At 56.5% G+C, this 16,309-nt stretch overlaps 4 protein-coding genes across 4 annotated transcripts; 3 read left to right on the top strand and 1 right to left on the bottom strand.

Moving 5' to 3' along the window:
* Window positions 1–856: 856 nt before the first annotated feature.
* Window positions 857–1,620, top strand: CGCS363_v013089 (uncharacterized protein; the record flags this gene model as incomplete). Its single annotated transcript, XM_036644938.1, has 3 exons — window positions 857–1,257; window positions 1,318–1,522; window positions 1,618–1,620. 3 exons carry the CDS (start codon window positions 857–859, stop codon window positions 1,618–1,620), a joined length of 609 nt encoding a protein of 202 aa, XP_036489826.1.
* A 5,575-nt stretch (window positions 1,621–7,195) lies between these two features.
* On the top strand, window positions 7,196–7,719 carry CGCS363_v013088 (uncharacterized protein; the record flags this gene model as incomplete). The annotated part of the gene is made up of 2 exons (XM_036644937.1): window positions 7,196–7,286; window positions 7,340–7,719. 2 exons carry the CDS (start codon window positions 7,196–7,198, stop codon window positions 7,717–7,719), a joined length of 471 nt encoding a protein of 156 aa, XP_036489825.1.
* A 543-nt stretch (window positions 7,720–8,262) lies between these two features.
* On the bottom strand, window positions 8,263–8,700 carry CGCS363_v013087 (putative 5-hydroxyisourate hydrolase; the record flags this gene model as incomplete). Its single annotated transcript, XM_036644936.1, has 1 exon — window positions 8,263–8,700. The coding sequence occupies one exon, from the start codon at window positions 8,698–8,700 to the stop codon at window positions 8,263–8,265; it is 438 nt and encodes a 145-aa protein (XP_036489143.1).
* Window positions 8,701–10,641: 1,941 nt separating this feature from the next.
* On the top strand, window positions 10,642–13,134 carry noxA-0 (Superoxide-generating NADPH oxidase heavy chain subunit A; the record flags this gene model as incomplete). The annotated part of the gene is made up of 1 exon (XM_036644935.1): window positions 10,642–13,134. One exon carries the CDS (start codon window positions 10,642–10,644, stop codon window positions 13,132–13,134), a length of 2,493 nt encoding a protein of 830 aa, XP_036489142.1.
* Between the last annotated feature and the right edge of the window lie 3,175 nt (window positions 13,135–16,309).

Below are 16,309 nucleotides of genomic sequence, written 5' to 3'. Positions count from 1 at the left end.
CAAAGCATTATCCATCGTAACTGCAAGCAATTTAAGTCTCGAGATTCTCACGGAAACATATCTTGTGTTAAAATTTCAATGACTTCAAAAAGAACGCTTCTTTTATACATGCGCGACATCCAGCTACGTGATCAAGAGTTCTCAACCCACAACGCCGATGACTCATTTATGGTTCGATCGAAGGCTATCGGTCCTTAGGTAGTACCTTTGCCTACGTGGTTCAGTCAAGCAAAAAGAAACTGCTGTCTCCAGAACCGTTCTGTGACAACCGCAGGAGCCACAATGAATCTATCTTGTGCCGCCCAAGTCTGGCGAGCTTGGAAGTCCCATCAGCTGAATGTTGCGAGTGAAATGTTTCGTTGAGATAATCATGAATAAACTGAGCAAATGCACCACAAGTCCCGGACGACAGAGAGTAGGATGTTCCTTAGATCGGACTGTGAAATGAAGCATGTGCGCATTGCTCATCAGCTCCCTTCAGACTGCAAGTCAGGCTAACCATTCGTGGGATTTAGTCCTCGACCACTACTGTTGGTGGCATTGGTTTTCGGAGATTGATCCAGGCCTGCGAAGCTGGCTTTTATGTAGAGACCTTACGGCGTCGGTACCACTAGTTTGTAAGAAGTTTCAATGTTACTACAAGTTCTCGTGGACTTTGGTAGACTATGCCAAGCAGGCATCGGCAACCCGTCAGCAGCAGGCTGCAGGACGCCCAAAGTGCATGCATATTTGTGGCCCAGCCATCCCTCTCATTGGGCGGTCAAATGCGCGCGACACTGCCCCTCCATGGTCATTCATGATATCCATGGAGTCTACAGCCTGATCAGCTCGGGAATGTTTTCCCTTGGACATAATCATGGCGGACCCATTTTCCATCGTCACAGGCTGCGTAGGCCTCATAACCGCAGCGGGAGCGACAATCAAGGCCATAACGTCCTTCATCCGCGATTGTCGAGCCGCTAGAGGCGACCTCACGAGTGTCGCACGCGAGTTGGCCGACCTCCAACTCATACTCGAGCTACTAAAGGACGACGGTCAGGGCGATGCGCTGCCGAGTTCGTTCCAGGCGCAGATCGACCGGATCGTCAAGAGATGTAACAGCGTCGTAAGGGATATCAAGAACGTATTGAAGCGATGCAAAGCGCCGTCCGGGGCTATTGCATGGGCTACTAAAGAGAAAAAGGAGGTCGAGGCTTTGACGAGAGAGTTGACAACATACCGTGAGTCGCTAAGCTTGACTGTCGAGACGATCACGTTGTAAGTGTAGGCCTCAAATACGATTTTCCCAACCCACGCGCTGACAGGCATTCTGTCTAGATTTGTTGCTAGAAGCATCAAAGCAGACACTGAAGCCATTCGAAACCGAACGCAGTTCATCCCGAGCATCAAGGATAATACGGAGAAGATACTGGAAGAAATTCAACGGCTTCGAGTCTCACATCAACCAGAAGACAGCAATACCAAGCGCAAAAACATTCTTATCGAAGAGTATCTCGAAGGTCTTACAGTCTGTGCCCAGTCCGTTTGTGGAGACGAAATCCGAGAACCTGATGGCGAAGGCAACACGAAAAAAGGAAGCAAGGCGACCACCCAATTTGCAGCCACTGAACCGACTAGTAACTCGCAAGACAAGAAAGCTGCCAAGATTGAACAGAAGGAGCTGTCATGCGAGTCTTCATCACGGAAACGCATGTGTAGGAACTGTAAATCACACGTTGATGATGAGAAAGCGCTTTATACCGAAAGCTGCGGTGATTGGTTGTGCAGCAAGTGCGTACAATCGAAGATGGAGGCGAGTACTCGATATCCCTTTTCCAGCCCTAAGTGTTGCACAGGAAATACTATGTGGTCGCGCAAAAGACTCCCTATCGACGACGAGCTTAAGGACAAAGTGAACCAGATCTGGGGATGGGTGCAAGAGAGGTGTCCTCGGGAAAGTTGCGGAGAAGAATTTCGGATCTGTAAGCTTCGATCATTGCCATCGAGGCAACTTAGAATCTGTAATAGTTGTGGACAGAGGTTCTGTTCATGGTGCTGTAAGGACTGGCATGACGAAAGCCAAACTTGCACTGCATATGGGGAGCTGCTCCCGATTTTCAACAAGTCAAGCCTCAATTCGAGGACTCTACTACATAGATCTTCTTATTCGGATGGGGCGAGTTCCCTATGCATGATAGGGCCACTGGACCAATGCGCCGGGTCCTAGGGAGGACACAATTTGCACAGAGAGTCGCGTGGAAGAGAACCACGAAATTTCAGACTTGGTTGCGAATGTCGCAGCAAAGATAGCCGCCCGAAAAAAAGGCACGGCAAAGAAGCTCACACAAAACATTGGTACAGAGCTTGAGGTTCCCTTGAATTTAGGTGCATGACTTTTGATAACGTCCCTCGTAACTAGTCTAGCAACAGGTCGAGGTCTTTCACCTACCGGAAGATGCCGTGGTGTCATGGCAGTCAAATGAACTGGCCAAACATTAGGCACGAGCTTGAACTCTTTCAACCGTCTGTCATTTCGGCACGTGAACAATCCGAGCGAGAGAGCTATTGGCAGACAGACAAGACGAGCGCTCGTCCATTCCAAATATCAGCCCGAACCAAGCTGCATCAGTGTCAAGTCCTGTGAGGCTAAGCCAACGGAGCTTGCTGCTTTTTCTTTCACAAGGCAGCAGCCGCAGTAGCAGAGACGTTGGAGGCTTGAGGCCATGGCGCCGATGTGCCGCGACCCGGAGAGGTGCCTCTCCCGAGGATTAGCGCTGAGGGCAGCGGTCCAGACCAGGACCAAGCCAGCTGAGGGAAAAGCCACAGCATGACAGACTAAGGTACGCAGAGGTTTATTTGATATCACAGATTTGGATGCGATCGTTGACGGTGGTGGATCCTCGTGCCAGAGGTTAGACAAGAATATTGTACCCAAAAAGCCAAACTTTAGGCTGGGAACGGAACTGCGTTCCTGCCAGACCCAGCAATTTGGTGAGTGATCATACCCATTCACCCAAATCCAGAGGAGTGATCCACGTCTGACTTCAGCGTGGTATGCTGAACTCTTCAGAAACATTCCATCTGCCGGAGTTCGGATCAGTAGCGTCTTGTCACGCTTGGGGTGGCAGGTTTTCCTGTTTTTCAGTCTTTTTCTCTCCCCCGCCCCCCAGGGACAGGCTTCAAATCAGTCGGCAGCAAGGTACCGACGGAGGAGCAACTCAAAATGCGAGACGGAGGTTTTTCAGTGGGACCGGGGTCGGGGTTGCCGTACTGCCGTTCGGCGCGTCGACGGGGTTGTGGAGCAGGTTTTTCAGCTTGCGCTGGCAAGCTTCAACATGGTGACAGTGGCGGCGTGAATGGTCATCGAAAGAAGAATGATGGAAAAGATTCACGGGGGCCGCGTAACGCGAGCGCTGTGGCTGGTCTTGGCCTAGCTCATCGCGGTGGCCAATGGGACAATCGTCGGGGTTCTTTCGGACCCGCTTTAGTGTGGCGGGCGCTGGTCTCAGCCAATCAGGGACAAGGCGCAGCTGCTCGGTGTCGTCAGGGCGGGTGAGGGGACCGGAGGACACTGAGGTCAGTCAGGTCGTCAGGGTCCTGCGGGCAGCGGTGAGCCCCTCAGTTCTCGCTGCTACCTGATCCGGGACTGGATGTTGCCCTGGTGTCGATTACTGAATGAGGTAAGGAGCAGGGGACAGGGGGCAGGGGAGGTCAGAGAGGCTCAGAGTCCAGCTGGGAGAGGCAGGCGCAGAGGGCCCGTAGTACGGATAGTGGGTCTCTTAGGGGCCCGAGGACGCTGGACGAGTGCTGGAGACCGCGGGTCCCTGAGGTGTTTTGGTGAAGCATTTTCATTTAGTTTTGTTCAAATTGCTCACCGGCTCGTTTTACCGCAATAGGCTCGGTGTACAGCCCTTCTTTAGCCTTATTAGATTAAAAGACGCAGAGATCGGGGGCGGTATCGGCCAGCGAAGAAGGGCACAGAAGAAGCATAGTTGGATTTAGCTTAGGTAGCGCGGATACCCCGTGTGGCTGCTGCTACCCTGGAGGTGCTACTGCAGGCAGTTTGGGGAATAGGGCTAGGCGCCCGGAAGCCAATCAGCCCGTCAACGTGGATGCCGATGTTGCTGGCAGCGATGGGAAACTCGTCAGAAAACCTGTCTGCAGTCAGCGTCGTCTGGTAGGTCTGCTGCGACATATGTTGCCACACCGGGCCAGTAAGGAGAAGGATAAGCGAGACAGGTTGACAGACTGCCAACAGTGGTGTTGCAGCGCTGCAGTGCGTGAGTGGTGAGTGCCAGTGCCTCTGCCAGCTGCCGTTGGATCATCGGAACGCTAAAGAAAGCGAGGTGACGATGGACGACGGGTGTTTTCGCTTGCAGTGCCTGACGAGGTCTGGGGTTGTTGGAACTTGGTCGAATCATCAAAGGGCAGGAGGGCGAATCGTTACTCTCTTTGGGCAGGTTTCTGGGGGACATGAGTAGTGACTCCCTAACGCCAGCAGTAGCACATCGCTGGGCCAGTCAGAGATGGGTTTGGCTTGCTACGGGAGGTCTCCAAGCCAAACAGGGACTGCACTGTCACGGACGATTGCCGGCCACCTGCCATATTGCGATCTGTTGCTTTAGACTTGGACCTTACTTGGTTAGTAATGAAGATAGTGTTGTTGAGCAAACACTTCCACCAGATAGGTAAATTGGAAGGCGCGTTGGGTACCTTTATTACAGAGGCTAAAAAAGGTACCACACGGGCACACCTTTCTGCCCCCTTTGGACAAGTACCTGCCAGCCATCTGCGGATATGACCGACCGGCCGGGTTGACCTTGCGGACCCAGAGATGCCAGATGCTACCCGGTGATCAACGCAGGTATCCTATCCTATCCTGTCCGTATCCTGCTGGCCGCGGCATTCTCTCCCTCGCTCGCTTTCACACGTCTGTCGTGCCCTCTCATGATATAAACGAACCGGGTTGCCGCTACCCGTGTTTGTGGCCTTGTCCACCTGAATGTCATCACTCGCCTCCACTTCCAGCATAACCAACGCAACGTCAACCGACTATCATAGCCCACATCATCCACGCCCAAAGACCACACCATGAGCACGATCATCGACGAGCAATAATAACGACCAACGACGCTCACTCATAACCACGACCGCCCCTGCTCCTACGAACCTTTCCGTCTTGCTCCTGCCATCTCTTCAACCTTCCCACACGGCTTACGGCTCGCCCATTCCACGATTGCCTCATCGACCCCCGCAAAGCCGTTTCAGCATCGACGTCGCAGCATCTCTTGACTCTTTGCTTCTTCCGCTCAGAAGCCGGTTCGCCCACAAAACAAAACAGCCCATTCCCTACCGCGCGCTTGTTCAGTGGAGAACACTCAGGACCCTTTTCACCGAGCCTTTCGTCATCTTGGTTCTATCATTCGTCAACAAGAAACCGAATTCGACCCCGTCTCTTGGATATTACCTGCCCGATACGCGGAGGATACGTTTTCGGTGTAATAGACGCTCACACTCGCCCGCCCGCCCTCGACACCCAGCGTGCCAGCGTGTTTCCGTCCCGCCGCTTTCTGCCCAGACTCTCCGCCGTCTTACCGCCTTCCAAGACCCCAAGGCCAAGTCCTCGCGTTCCACCTCTGACGCCCAGTCCCGGAATACCGGCACCGCTTCGCGCCAATCGCCTCGGCCTCTCCAGGTAAGCCATGCCATTTTCCACAACTCGCTTTTTTGCCATGTCTCTTTTTTCCTACCTGCCTGTTTTCTTCCACCAAGCTCCATCCTCCGACCATCCTCCGTCACTCATTTCATCCCGATCCATCTGGCATCATCCGCCTCCCAGCGGAACCCTTGCATCCTCCACTCGTCATTCGTCGGCCCGCAAGAGAGGAAACGCCTTGCGGACATGCCGCCGGGTCATCCGTGCATTCTAGAAGCAGAGGCTCCCACCCATCCCCTGTCGTGCCCGTCGTCGTGGTGCTTGTTGTCGGTGGTATTTTGCCTTTTTTTGTTGGGCGGTTGGGACAGTTCCCACGGGCACAGCACTTCCGTCCCCATCCAATGAAGACGCCACGATCAGAGTTCGAGGAACATGACACAGCCAAACACAACCGGCCATGACCTCCAACTGTGTGTGCATTGCATGGCCGAGTCCCTCATGCAGGTCATCCCAGGCTCTGAGGCTGTCCATTCTTCCGCTCAGCGAGTTTAGTGCTCGTCTGTCCTCTGAGGTGCAGCGGGAACAAACCTAAGCCGGAGCGGTGCTTTAGCAGCGGCGTGCATTCTTGCAGCTCTCCCGGGCACTCTGTTCCCCCGCCTCCCCCTGCACACCCCCAGTCTCTCGCTGGCATTGCTGCACAGCTTGGAGCTGCTGCGGCCAGTCATTCGTCGATGATGGCTGCGCTCGACTCGACTTTGCAAGCGGAAGGCCGAGCCCGAGCGAGGAGCAGTCATGGAGCGAGAGCGACGGGCAACCTGTTCGTCCATACCTTAGACACACGAGAAACAAGACGCAGCACACCTCCACCCACAGCCCAAGAGGCGGGACGTTACGTGTTTGTTGCTAGATGCAGCCATAGCGAGAGAAGCATAGGCCAGTAGCCACACCCGCACCTCGATGCGCTGGTGCGGTGCAGCACCTGATGCACCCCTCTAAATACTTGCCTCCCCCCGCCCATTCCCGCGGCTGTTGGGGCGTCGAAAAAAAAAAGAGGAGTCGATTTCTGCCTGCAGTCGAGTCGTCTCGCTTGTCCAATTGCCAACCGCTGCATCTGCTCTCGTCTCGTTCCTGGGCCTGCCGGTCTCATTAACTGGTCTCGCCTTTTTCGGGAGGGGATTCGTAATTGCCCAAGACGCTAAAGGATCAAACGGCAACATCTCATAAACCCACGAGAAAGAATCCCGTCGGCGTCTCGCCCTCAAGCCCGGTCCAGTCTGGTCTTTATTTCCGCCTTTGTCTCTTCCGATATTCCAGTTTCGTTTCCTGAACACCATTTTGCCGCCTAGTCTGAACAGAGAGCAGTCTCTCACTCAACTCACTCCCCGGCTCTTTTTTATCTTCTTCTGTTTCCCCACGACGCTACTATTCCATTGAATATCAGCCACTCAAGACCAAGACCGTTCCTGCGACCGTCTCCATCTCGCAGACTATCTCGCACTATTTTATCTTCGATCGACTCCCCACAGAAACTAAGATCGCATCACCGCAGAGCCTCACAAAATGAACGCCACACCACGAAGCCCGTCAACCAAGAGCACGAAGAGCCAAAACAGCCTTCGTAACACTGGTTTTCCTGAGCCTTTCAACGGAGGTATGTTAATCACAAAATCGTGAAGTTCGAGTTGTTGAAGCTGACCAACCCAGACCGTAACACCACACTACCACACCCCGACGCCAACCTCTCACCAAACGCCGTCATCTCGCAGGATGATATCGACTCCAGCAAAGTGATGGCCAGGACACGCCGCTCATTCCTCCAGAAGCACAAGCGGACCATCAGTCACGGCGTTATCACCCCGCAAATGGCCGCCATGTACCGCGAGATGGGGGGCAGCGACGCCGACTCGACCGCCATCCTCGAGCACGACATCCACTCCAACACCAGCCAAACCAGCCTGCCCGCGGGCCGCATCAGCAAGGACGGCGCCGAGAGCATCTTGTCACACAGCGGCGATCTGTCACCAGTGACGTCGGAGACGGGACGCAAGGGCAGTCTGTTTAGGAAGCTCGGCTGGCGGAAGTAGAGCACGACGGCCGAAACTCCTGCGAGAGACGCCAAGAAGGATTCCGCTCCGAGAGACGACGACGACAAGAAGTTGAGCGTTGAGACAACGCAACGCAAATGACGACACGGCCGAAAATTTGTAAAAACAGACATTACCAGCGCAAGCGTGGAGTTTTATTTATTCATGGGTTCATAGGACGGGTTACTGGTGGGCTTGGGAACATGGGAATCAGGCGTACACAACAACGGGCGGGCTACTTCAAAATGGAACACGGGGAACATCTTCCCCTCGACTTCTTCTTTCTTTTGTCACTGTCGAAGCCCGCCCTGCAGGCAGGGAGAGACATTCCCTCTCAAGGAAGGAAAACCTAGGATGGGACGATGAAGACACTATCGTTAACCAGCAGATTTTTAGTAATCACATCATTGAGTTGCAAGGTCCTTGCACCATTGGATATCATATTTAGTTTTCCGTTGCTACATGCGTGTGAATGCCTCTTCGTCCAAATGCTACCCGCGTACCTGACTAACCCAGTCCCCTCAGCATCCTTGCCACCCGCGCTTAGCTGCCGCGGTACGTCGTATAGCTATACGGACTCACCAGCAGCGGGACATGGTAATGCTGGCCCTCCTGCACGGTGAAGACGACCACGGCCTCTGGAAAAAAAGTCTTGTCGTCGCCGCCAAAGTACGCCGCCGTGTCGAAGCGCAGCTCCCAGCGCGAGGGGCCCTTGATCTCGCCCAGCACGTCCTCGAGGGTGTACACGGGGACCTCGCCGGCGGTCGACGAGGACGAGTACGGCAGCCAGGCCTTGATGCGGCCGTCGTCGTCGGTGAGGGACTCGAAGGTCTTGGGGAGGGCGGGCTGGCCTGGCGCGGGGGGCGGCGAGGAGGAGGAGGTGGTGGTTGTGGAGAGCTGCACGCGGACGCCGCGGGCGGGGGTGCCGGTTGAGGTGTCGAGGACATGGCAGGTTATGCGGTCTTTTGTTGGGGAAGTCATTTTGAGGGTGGTTTGGGTATGGGAAGGGGAGGAGGGTTTGGATTGTGAGGTGAGGTTTGGGGGGGGGGGGGGATGTGGTGATGGTGAGGACGGCTGAAGGTGAGGCGTTCGTGGTTAGGCGTCAGTGAGGCTCTCTGCCTGGGCCGGCTGATGGCGGGGTAAGAGGCGCGGTGGTGGTGCGGTGTGAGGAAGCTGCGGCGGCCGGGGAGGGGGCTTGGCGGGGTTCCGTTTGGGTCTTTGGCTGGCGAAGTGGGGTCGGTCAGCGTCGGTGGCAGGTGTATGTTTGCCTGAAAGTGCCCGATGCCGCGAAGCAATGATGAAGATTCAAACAGCAGGCAGGCACTTTAAAAAATTGAAAAAGGAGCGAATATGGCTGTATTTGCGATTGCACGGGAATGTAGACCTTCTTATGGCCCACGGCGGTGGTTACATTTGATGGGGGCGGGCGACGGCGGGGCACCCGATAATCGCGGTGCACAGCGTCGCAGGGCGCCGGGTCGCGATGCGGAGCAGATCCCTGGGCTGAGGCTGCTCAGCTGCGGTTTTACCTAATTGTCCTAGGCTGCAGCGTCCTAGGACTCTGGTAGTTCTACAAAATATGGTGTGAGGAATTTCTGTTATTCTCTTGGCAATCTGTCTCTCACAAATGTCCCCTTCGTTTAACGCTGACGAGTGTGGTGCAGGCAGGTGTTGAGAAAGAGGCGGCGTGCAGCGGCTCAGCCACGCTCTGTGTATTCACCGCTGAGCGACCTTCAGTCTTCTCCACGTAAGAGGATGTCAGCTCTAGCGAGAGATGTCAGCTTTCCCATTGGGCTAGGAGACACGTGGAACGGTCGGGATGCGAGTCGAAAATAGAACATTGCGTGTGCTGGAGGATCGGGGGCGGGAGATGGGCGTGAGGATTTTGGGTGTCGTCAGGGCGAGGGGCTTGGTTCTAGGACTACCTACAGTTGGCAGGTCAGCTTGCGACGAGTCCTGCGTCTTCTAGCATGCGGACTGAGATGGACTAGCCAAGGACTGCCGAGCTGTATTGCTCCATCTCCGCGATTCACTACGAATATCAGTGAGTATACCGTGTTTGATGGCATTTCTTGAACGGAGATTTCATTCAGGCCTGGGAGGCGGTCGAGGACGACCGGCACATGCCGGACCCTGAACGGGAGGCCCCGGCGTGCTGGGCCTCTATCACCAAACACCTGCACCGCACCGCACAACCATAGCCAGCCACGGTTTAGAGAGAGGTCAGCATTGACTGCGTCATTGGTCCGTGCTCTGTACCGCTTAATTGGATCGCTCTAAACCTTCTTATCAAGCCAATCACAGCACGCCAGTATGACAAGAACAGCCATACCCATCGAATCTCAGGGGAGAGAAAAAACTGGACGGACGAACACCAAGAAAAGCCAAGACGCGCGGTTTGGCATGGCATTTTCGCATCAAGCAGTGAGGTACAAAATTCTTGCAGAAATCGGCACAGCAGAAAAAAACAAGGTTGGTGCCGGCGTGTGCGCGGCGCGAAGCGATCAGAGGTCTGGATCCTGAGATTGTGGTGTCACTGACAGCTTGGGAGATCCGCCCAAGAGGACTCCAAGAGACGCGATGCGGAACGATGATCTCACCTTTGGAAAGTGGCCTGAAGTGCCTGAAGTGCCTAGACGCAGTCCACGCCAAAACACCAAGACTCTTGGCTCCCCTGGCTGACGTACTGCGACGCGGTTCCAGCCCGTAGCAAAACACCACGGTCGCAGCACATGAAGGAGACGGGAAATCACCGCCCAGAAGGCCAAGCGCATCGCGTCTGATGAGCTGTCCACCATTCTTTGGAGCACCAAGATACAAAACACCATGGTGTCCCTCGTCCCGTCCCTCCCCTGGAGGAAGAGTCCTCCCGCTCGCCAGATCGTCTGTGAGAACCTCTCAGTCAGCCCCTGAGAACCATCGATGGCAGAGCACCCCGTTACAGACCCCGCCGAGGGAGTTCAGTACCTCACCGAAGACGAGATCAACTCCTTCCTTGACGACCTCGACCACAACGACGACGGCTACATCGACTACGCCGAGGTCGAGGCGAAGCTCGACGCCGCCCACGACGAGCTGACGCCCTCCTCCCAGCTCAAACCACACCACGTCATGAGAAAGTCCCACGACTCCGCCGACGACCGCCTCCGCCATGACTTTCTCCGCTCCATCATGGGTATCTCCTCCTCTGGCGAGTCCGAAGACCCCCGCAAGATCCGCATCCCCCGCGCCGACTTCGCCGCCCGCGTCCGCGAGTGGAAGGTCCCCTCCCTGAGCCAGGACAAGGCCACCGAGGATGATGAACGACACTACGTCCGCCGCCTGCGCCCCTGGCGCCGCTTCCGCGCCTACTGGGCCGTCCACGGGCCCGAGGTCGCCTTCCTCGCCCTCGTCGCCGGCCTCACGCTCGCCTTCGGCGTCTGGCAGTGCGTCAAGTACGCCACCACGCCGGCGTACCGCGCCGCCTTCGGCTGGGGCGTCGTCCTCGCCAAGACGTGCGCCGGCATGCTGTACCCGACCTTCTTCTTCCTCATCCTCAGCATGTCGCGCTACTTCTCGACCTTCCTGCGCCGCTCCTACCGCGTCTCGCGCTTCGTGAACTGGGACCTCGGCCAGGCGTTCCACGTCAAGATTTCCATTGTCGCGCTCACGCTGGCCACGCTGCATGCGATTGGTCATCTGACGGGCTCGTTCTACCACGGCAGCCGGCCGGCGAACCAGGACGGCGTCGCGGCGGTGCTGGGACCGGATATGGTACCCCGGCCGTACGTCGAGTACGTCCGCTCGCTGCCGGGGTTCACGGGCATCACCGCGCTGGGGCTGTTCTACGTCCTCGCGCTGTGCAGCCTGCCGCCGGTGCGGCGCTGGAACCACGAGCTCTTCCAGCTCTCCCACCTGCTGATGTACCCCATCATCGGGCTGATGATGGCGCACGGCACGGCTGGGCTGCTGCAGTGGCCCATGTTCGGCTACTTCCTCGCCTTCCCCACGCTGCTCATCCTCACGGAGCGGCTGGTGCGCGTCGGCACGGGGTTCCACCGCATCCCGGCGACGCTCAAGGTCCTGGACGGCGAGACGGTCGAGATCACAGCTACCATCCCGAGTGAGAGGATCTGGAGATACCAGGCGGGACAGTACGTCTTCCTGCAGGTGCCCGAGATCAGCGCCTTCCAGTGGCACCCGTTCACCGTCTCCATCTGCAAGGGGAGGGAGTTCCAGCTGCATATCAAGACGGACGGCAACTGGACGAAGAGGCTGCGGGAGCTGGGCGGCGAGGCGGGGGAGGCGCGCATCGAGGTCGGGATTAATGGCCCCTTTGGCGCGCCGGCGCAAAGGTTCTACGACTTTAGGCACACCATCATCGTGGGCTCGGGTATCGGCGTCACGCCCTTCTCCGGCATCTTGGCCGACTTACAAGCCCGCGACGACGACGAGCACGGGGGGCCTACGCACGCCGCCGGCCAGCATCACCACCAGCAGCAGCAACACCGCCACGACTCCGAAACGACCGTGACCGCACCCGTCCACGACGAGAAACAAGTCCCCAACAACCTCGCGAAGCCGCCGCCGCACCCCTCGAAACAGCACTCCTTCGCCCCGGACTACCGCCGCGTGGACTTCCACTGGACGGTGCGCGACAGGAACTACCTGCTCTGGATCGCGGACCTGCTCAACGCCGTCTCGCGCAGCCAGGCGTGGCACCGCGCGCACGAGGGCGCCGCGCAGCAGCACCTCGACATCCGCATCGCGACGCACGTCACGCAGAAGCGGCGCGACATCGTCACGCACGTGTACCGCTGGCTGCTCGAGATGCACCGCACCGAGGAGCACCCGCGGTCGCCGCTGACGGGCCTGCTGAACGCGACGCGGTTTGGGCGGCCGGACTTTGATGCGGTGCTGGACAGGCACTACGAGGAGATGCGGCAATTCCGGGCGGCGCGCAGGCGGCTGAGGAAGGGCGGCAGGGAGGGGGCCGGCGGAAATGCCTGTGAGAGTGGTGGTGGCAGGCTTGGCGACGGGTCAAACGCGGGAACGGACGTCGGAGAGAAAAATAGCAACGTGGATGGCACTGTGGACGGGCAGAGGGTGGTCGACGACGTCGGCGTCGGTGGTGTTGCAAATGGCGACGACGGTCGTCTGGCCAATGGGAGGGATGGCGGGCATATGGATAGGGATCGGGGGGATATGAATGGGGCGAGCAGCCGCGTGGGAAGAAGGGCCGTCGCAGATGAGGCAGACGACGCCTACGACGACGACGCCGACGAGGAGGACGAGGAGATGAAGGTCGGTGTGTTCTACTGCGGAGCGCCGGTTGTCGGGGAGATCCTGGCGGACAAGTGCCGGCAGCTCACGGTGCGGGGGCGGCACGACGGGAGCAAGATAGAGTACCACTTCATGATTGAGGTCTTTGGGTGAGGAGGAATCGGGAGATTGGCTTTTGAGGAGGATGGGCATTTCCGAGAGAAATGGGGAAAGATGGATGATGATGGCTTCGATTACGACGATGATACGAGCGATACCAGATAGTCTATAACTCAGCGTCTGGCGTCTGGCGAGATGGCAGTCCACGTTGACAGGCGCTAATGAACCATGGCACACGCAGAGGCGAACTACCAGAAGCACCGTGAAGGTATCATGAGAGCGGACGATGGGGTGATGTGGTCTAGAAACCCAAAGCAACGAACGTCGGAACCTTCCTTACCTAGCAAGACGAGCAGCAGCACGACAGACAGGCAAAAGTAAAAAGACGAAGCGAGCATGACAACCACGTTCGGGACCGCCTCCCGAAAAGCAGAAATGCCCTCCCCATCATGGCCATTCCCTACACCATCATTAGGTTCGGCGTTATGCTCCGACCCGAGCGGCTGGCTGGGTGACGCGGATGAGTACGCATTATGCAGTATGTTCCTTTTTAAGCGTGAAATCTATCCAGAACGGAGCAGCTAGATAAGGTATGAATTTAGAATTCCACGCTATCCTGCGTCAAAAGAGAGAGAGAGGGAAGACGAAAGAAAACCCCGGGACCCCAGCCAGCCATTCTTCGGCCGTCGGAACTCTCGCAATGCGAACTGTTGGCTAGAGGAAAGTGAAAAAGATGCAAGTGGGAGGGATATGGCGTGTTGCGGATGGCTTCCCTTCCCTTCCCTATTGTAAGTTTGTAGTGGGCCAAATCCGACGGAAGAAAATGCAGACAGGGACAAGCCAAGAGATGGCATCAGCCAGTCAGTCAGTTTCTCCTTCTTTTCTTTCTTGCCTACGTAAGTCCTGTTCTGGCGTACGCAACTTCTTTTCATTTTCGGTCCTGTCTCTTGTCATTCAGACTTTTTCCACGCGGGTTCAATGGCATTGTAAAACCCCCATGAACCCTGACGCGGTTGATTGACAAGCGTTTCTGCTTGGGCCTGCTGCGTTCGGGGCCTGCCGGAGGCTGGCCTTACGTATGTGCGTGCCCTGGCTGTTAATTTTTCCGAATTCATGGCAGTTTGGGAAAGAGGAATGGCATTCTTTCTGTCGTACGCAAGCGTTTAATCAACCTGTCGTTGTTCCAAGTTATTTCTGTGCAAGGAGTATTCATGTAGAGTGTGTGCAATATGTGTATGTGCGGCGCAAAGATCAACGACTAGCTGAGACCCGTCTCTCTCTCTCTCTCCCTCGCTCTCACTGTGCCAAAATAAAATGTTCCTGAAATTCTCCGGCGGGCTGAACAAGGGTCCTGGGCCCAGCAGACAGCCAGACAGACAGAAGCATTCTGTGCAGGGCCAAGCAGCGAGGGTAGGGTAGCGCCGCCGCCGCCGCCCGCGACTCGCCTCAACTGACCTTCGCTACCCACTTGACACACGTCTTGTCTTGGTATCGCCTTACAACTCTGCCTGGGGTCTGGTCGGGGGGGAGGGCCGCCCACAACTGCGTGTGTCGAAGCTTGTCATTTTTGAGGCGACACCATGTGCAAGGTCGTCTCGAAGAGTATCGTTAGTAATGGATGCCAAGGGGCGGCCTGAATGGTCGTTCGACCTCTCGACGTCTATCCCCCCCCCCGGACACCGTCTAGGGGGGCCCTGTCGCTGCACGTCGCTGCCGTCGCCAAATATTGCCGTTTGGCGGTTGTTCGTTGGCTCGCTAGCTCGCTAACGGAGTTAGTGCGATTTTTTTCTCTCCTAGAGTGACCCTAAAAAAAGAGAAGGGGATCCCGGAACCTGGGGGGCAGGCCAAGAGGAAACGCTGCGGGGACGTCGATCACGGGCATCAGTATCTGCAGGACATGTCTGGGAAAATACAGTGAAGGGGGGAAAATCTGGCCATTCTTGGCTTTACCGCCGATATGCCTACGGGATGTGATGTCTCGTCGTAAGGGTACGTATGCGCGCTCAGATGCAGCAGCAGCAGCAGCAGCAGCAGCAATGCATCTCGCAGCGGCTACGGGAATCCACTTCATCGTCCTTTTTGCTAGCTGCAACAAGTGCAGTTTCTCCAGCTGCCAGTCAGACAAAAGAATTTGGCCGAAGCGGAAGCGAAAGCCGGTAACTCGTCGTTGGACAGGCATGAGACCTCGAAGGGAGACGACGTATGGCATCGGAAAGAGGGGATGACACAAGCAAACAGACAGAGTTTTCCGGACGACAACGGGCCCAGCGAGCAAGGACTGTTGGACCTCGAGGTGCAAGAGACGAGAGGAAGATCGAACAAGCCTGGTCCTGCTCACCCCTCCAATCGCGGTATGGTCCGACGACGAGATGACGACGGCTCTGCGGATGGAGAGGCGACTGGCTGGACGGACACGACGCGAAGGAGCGGTGGCCAGCGTTTCTTTTCTTTCGTTCCCTTTCTCTTCACCTTTTCGGCTCACCTTCGGCCGCGGGTGAGGATCACGGACGGTACACCACAAAAGCAGACGAATGCGAGACGGCAGAAGACGCCGTTTTGGCGCATCTTTCGGCCAAGACCCCTTTTATTCTTTTTGACTTTCCTGCACCGCCGTAACGACGCCATACCACTTTGTACGTTATTGGGCGCCACTGTACTTGAAAAGATGATTCCTCCCGTAGTTGCATGTCGCCAGGTGCACTCGTTCAACTCCAGACTCGACCAAGACACGGATGCATTGAGCCGCAAATCGCCAAGGCCTCACATGCGGATCTCCCACTAGACTAGCCACCTTGGGGGAGGGGGGGCAGAGATCTCACAGATGGATAGGTTCCTGTCACTTGCTGTAGGGTAACACGGCAGCCATTCTTTTCCCCAGGTGCCAGGCTAGGCAGGGACGGCAGCTAAACAAGCGCTAGCGCCGCCTCGAAGCTTGAATTGTGTATCTGGGCTACGTATACACGTGTAAGAGAAGCGGTAGCGAACCGGCGAGTGTGTCGAGACTACCTTACCTCGGAACAACCGCGGGAAAGGAAGAGTGACTTTGCTGAACGGTGAACCACAAGGGACCAAAGGGGCGCAAAGGGGATGTGCGTTTGGATCTGCTATGCTCGACTGCTGCGGTTACATCGCAGGCCCGCCTCTCATCAAATCTTGGCACACATGATTGCCATTCTCCTACCAGAGATTGTATTAAGAGCAGTCGAGATCACCTTCTTTTCCCCCCTTG

The sequence above is a fragment of the Colletotrichum siamense genome (assembly GCF_013390195.1).
Source record: "Colletotrichum siamense strain Cg363 chromosome Unknown KSG_Cg363_contig09, whole genome shotgun sequence".
NCBI classification, from domain to species: Eukaryota; Fungi; Ascomycota; class Sordariomycetes; order Glomerellales; family Glomerellaceae; genus Colletotrichum; species Colletotrichum siamense.
This window is presented reverse-complemented; position numbering and strand designations above follow the sequence as displayed.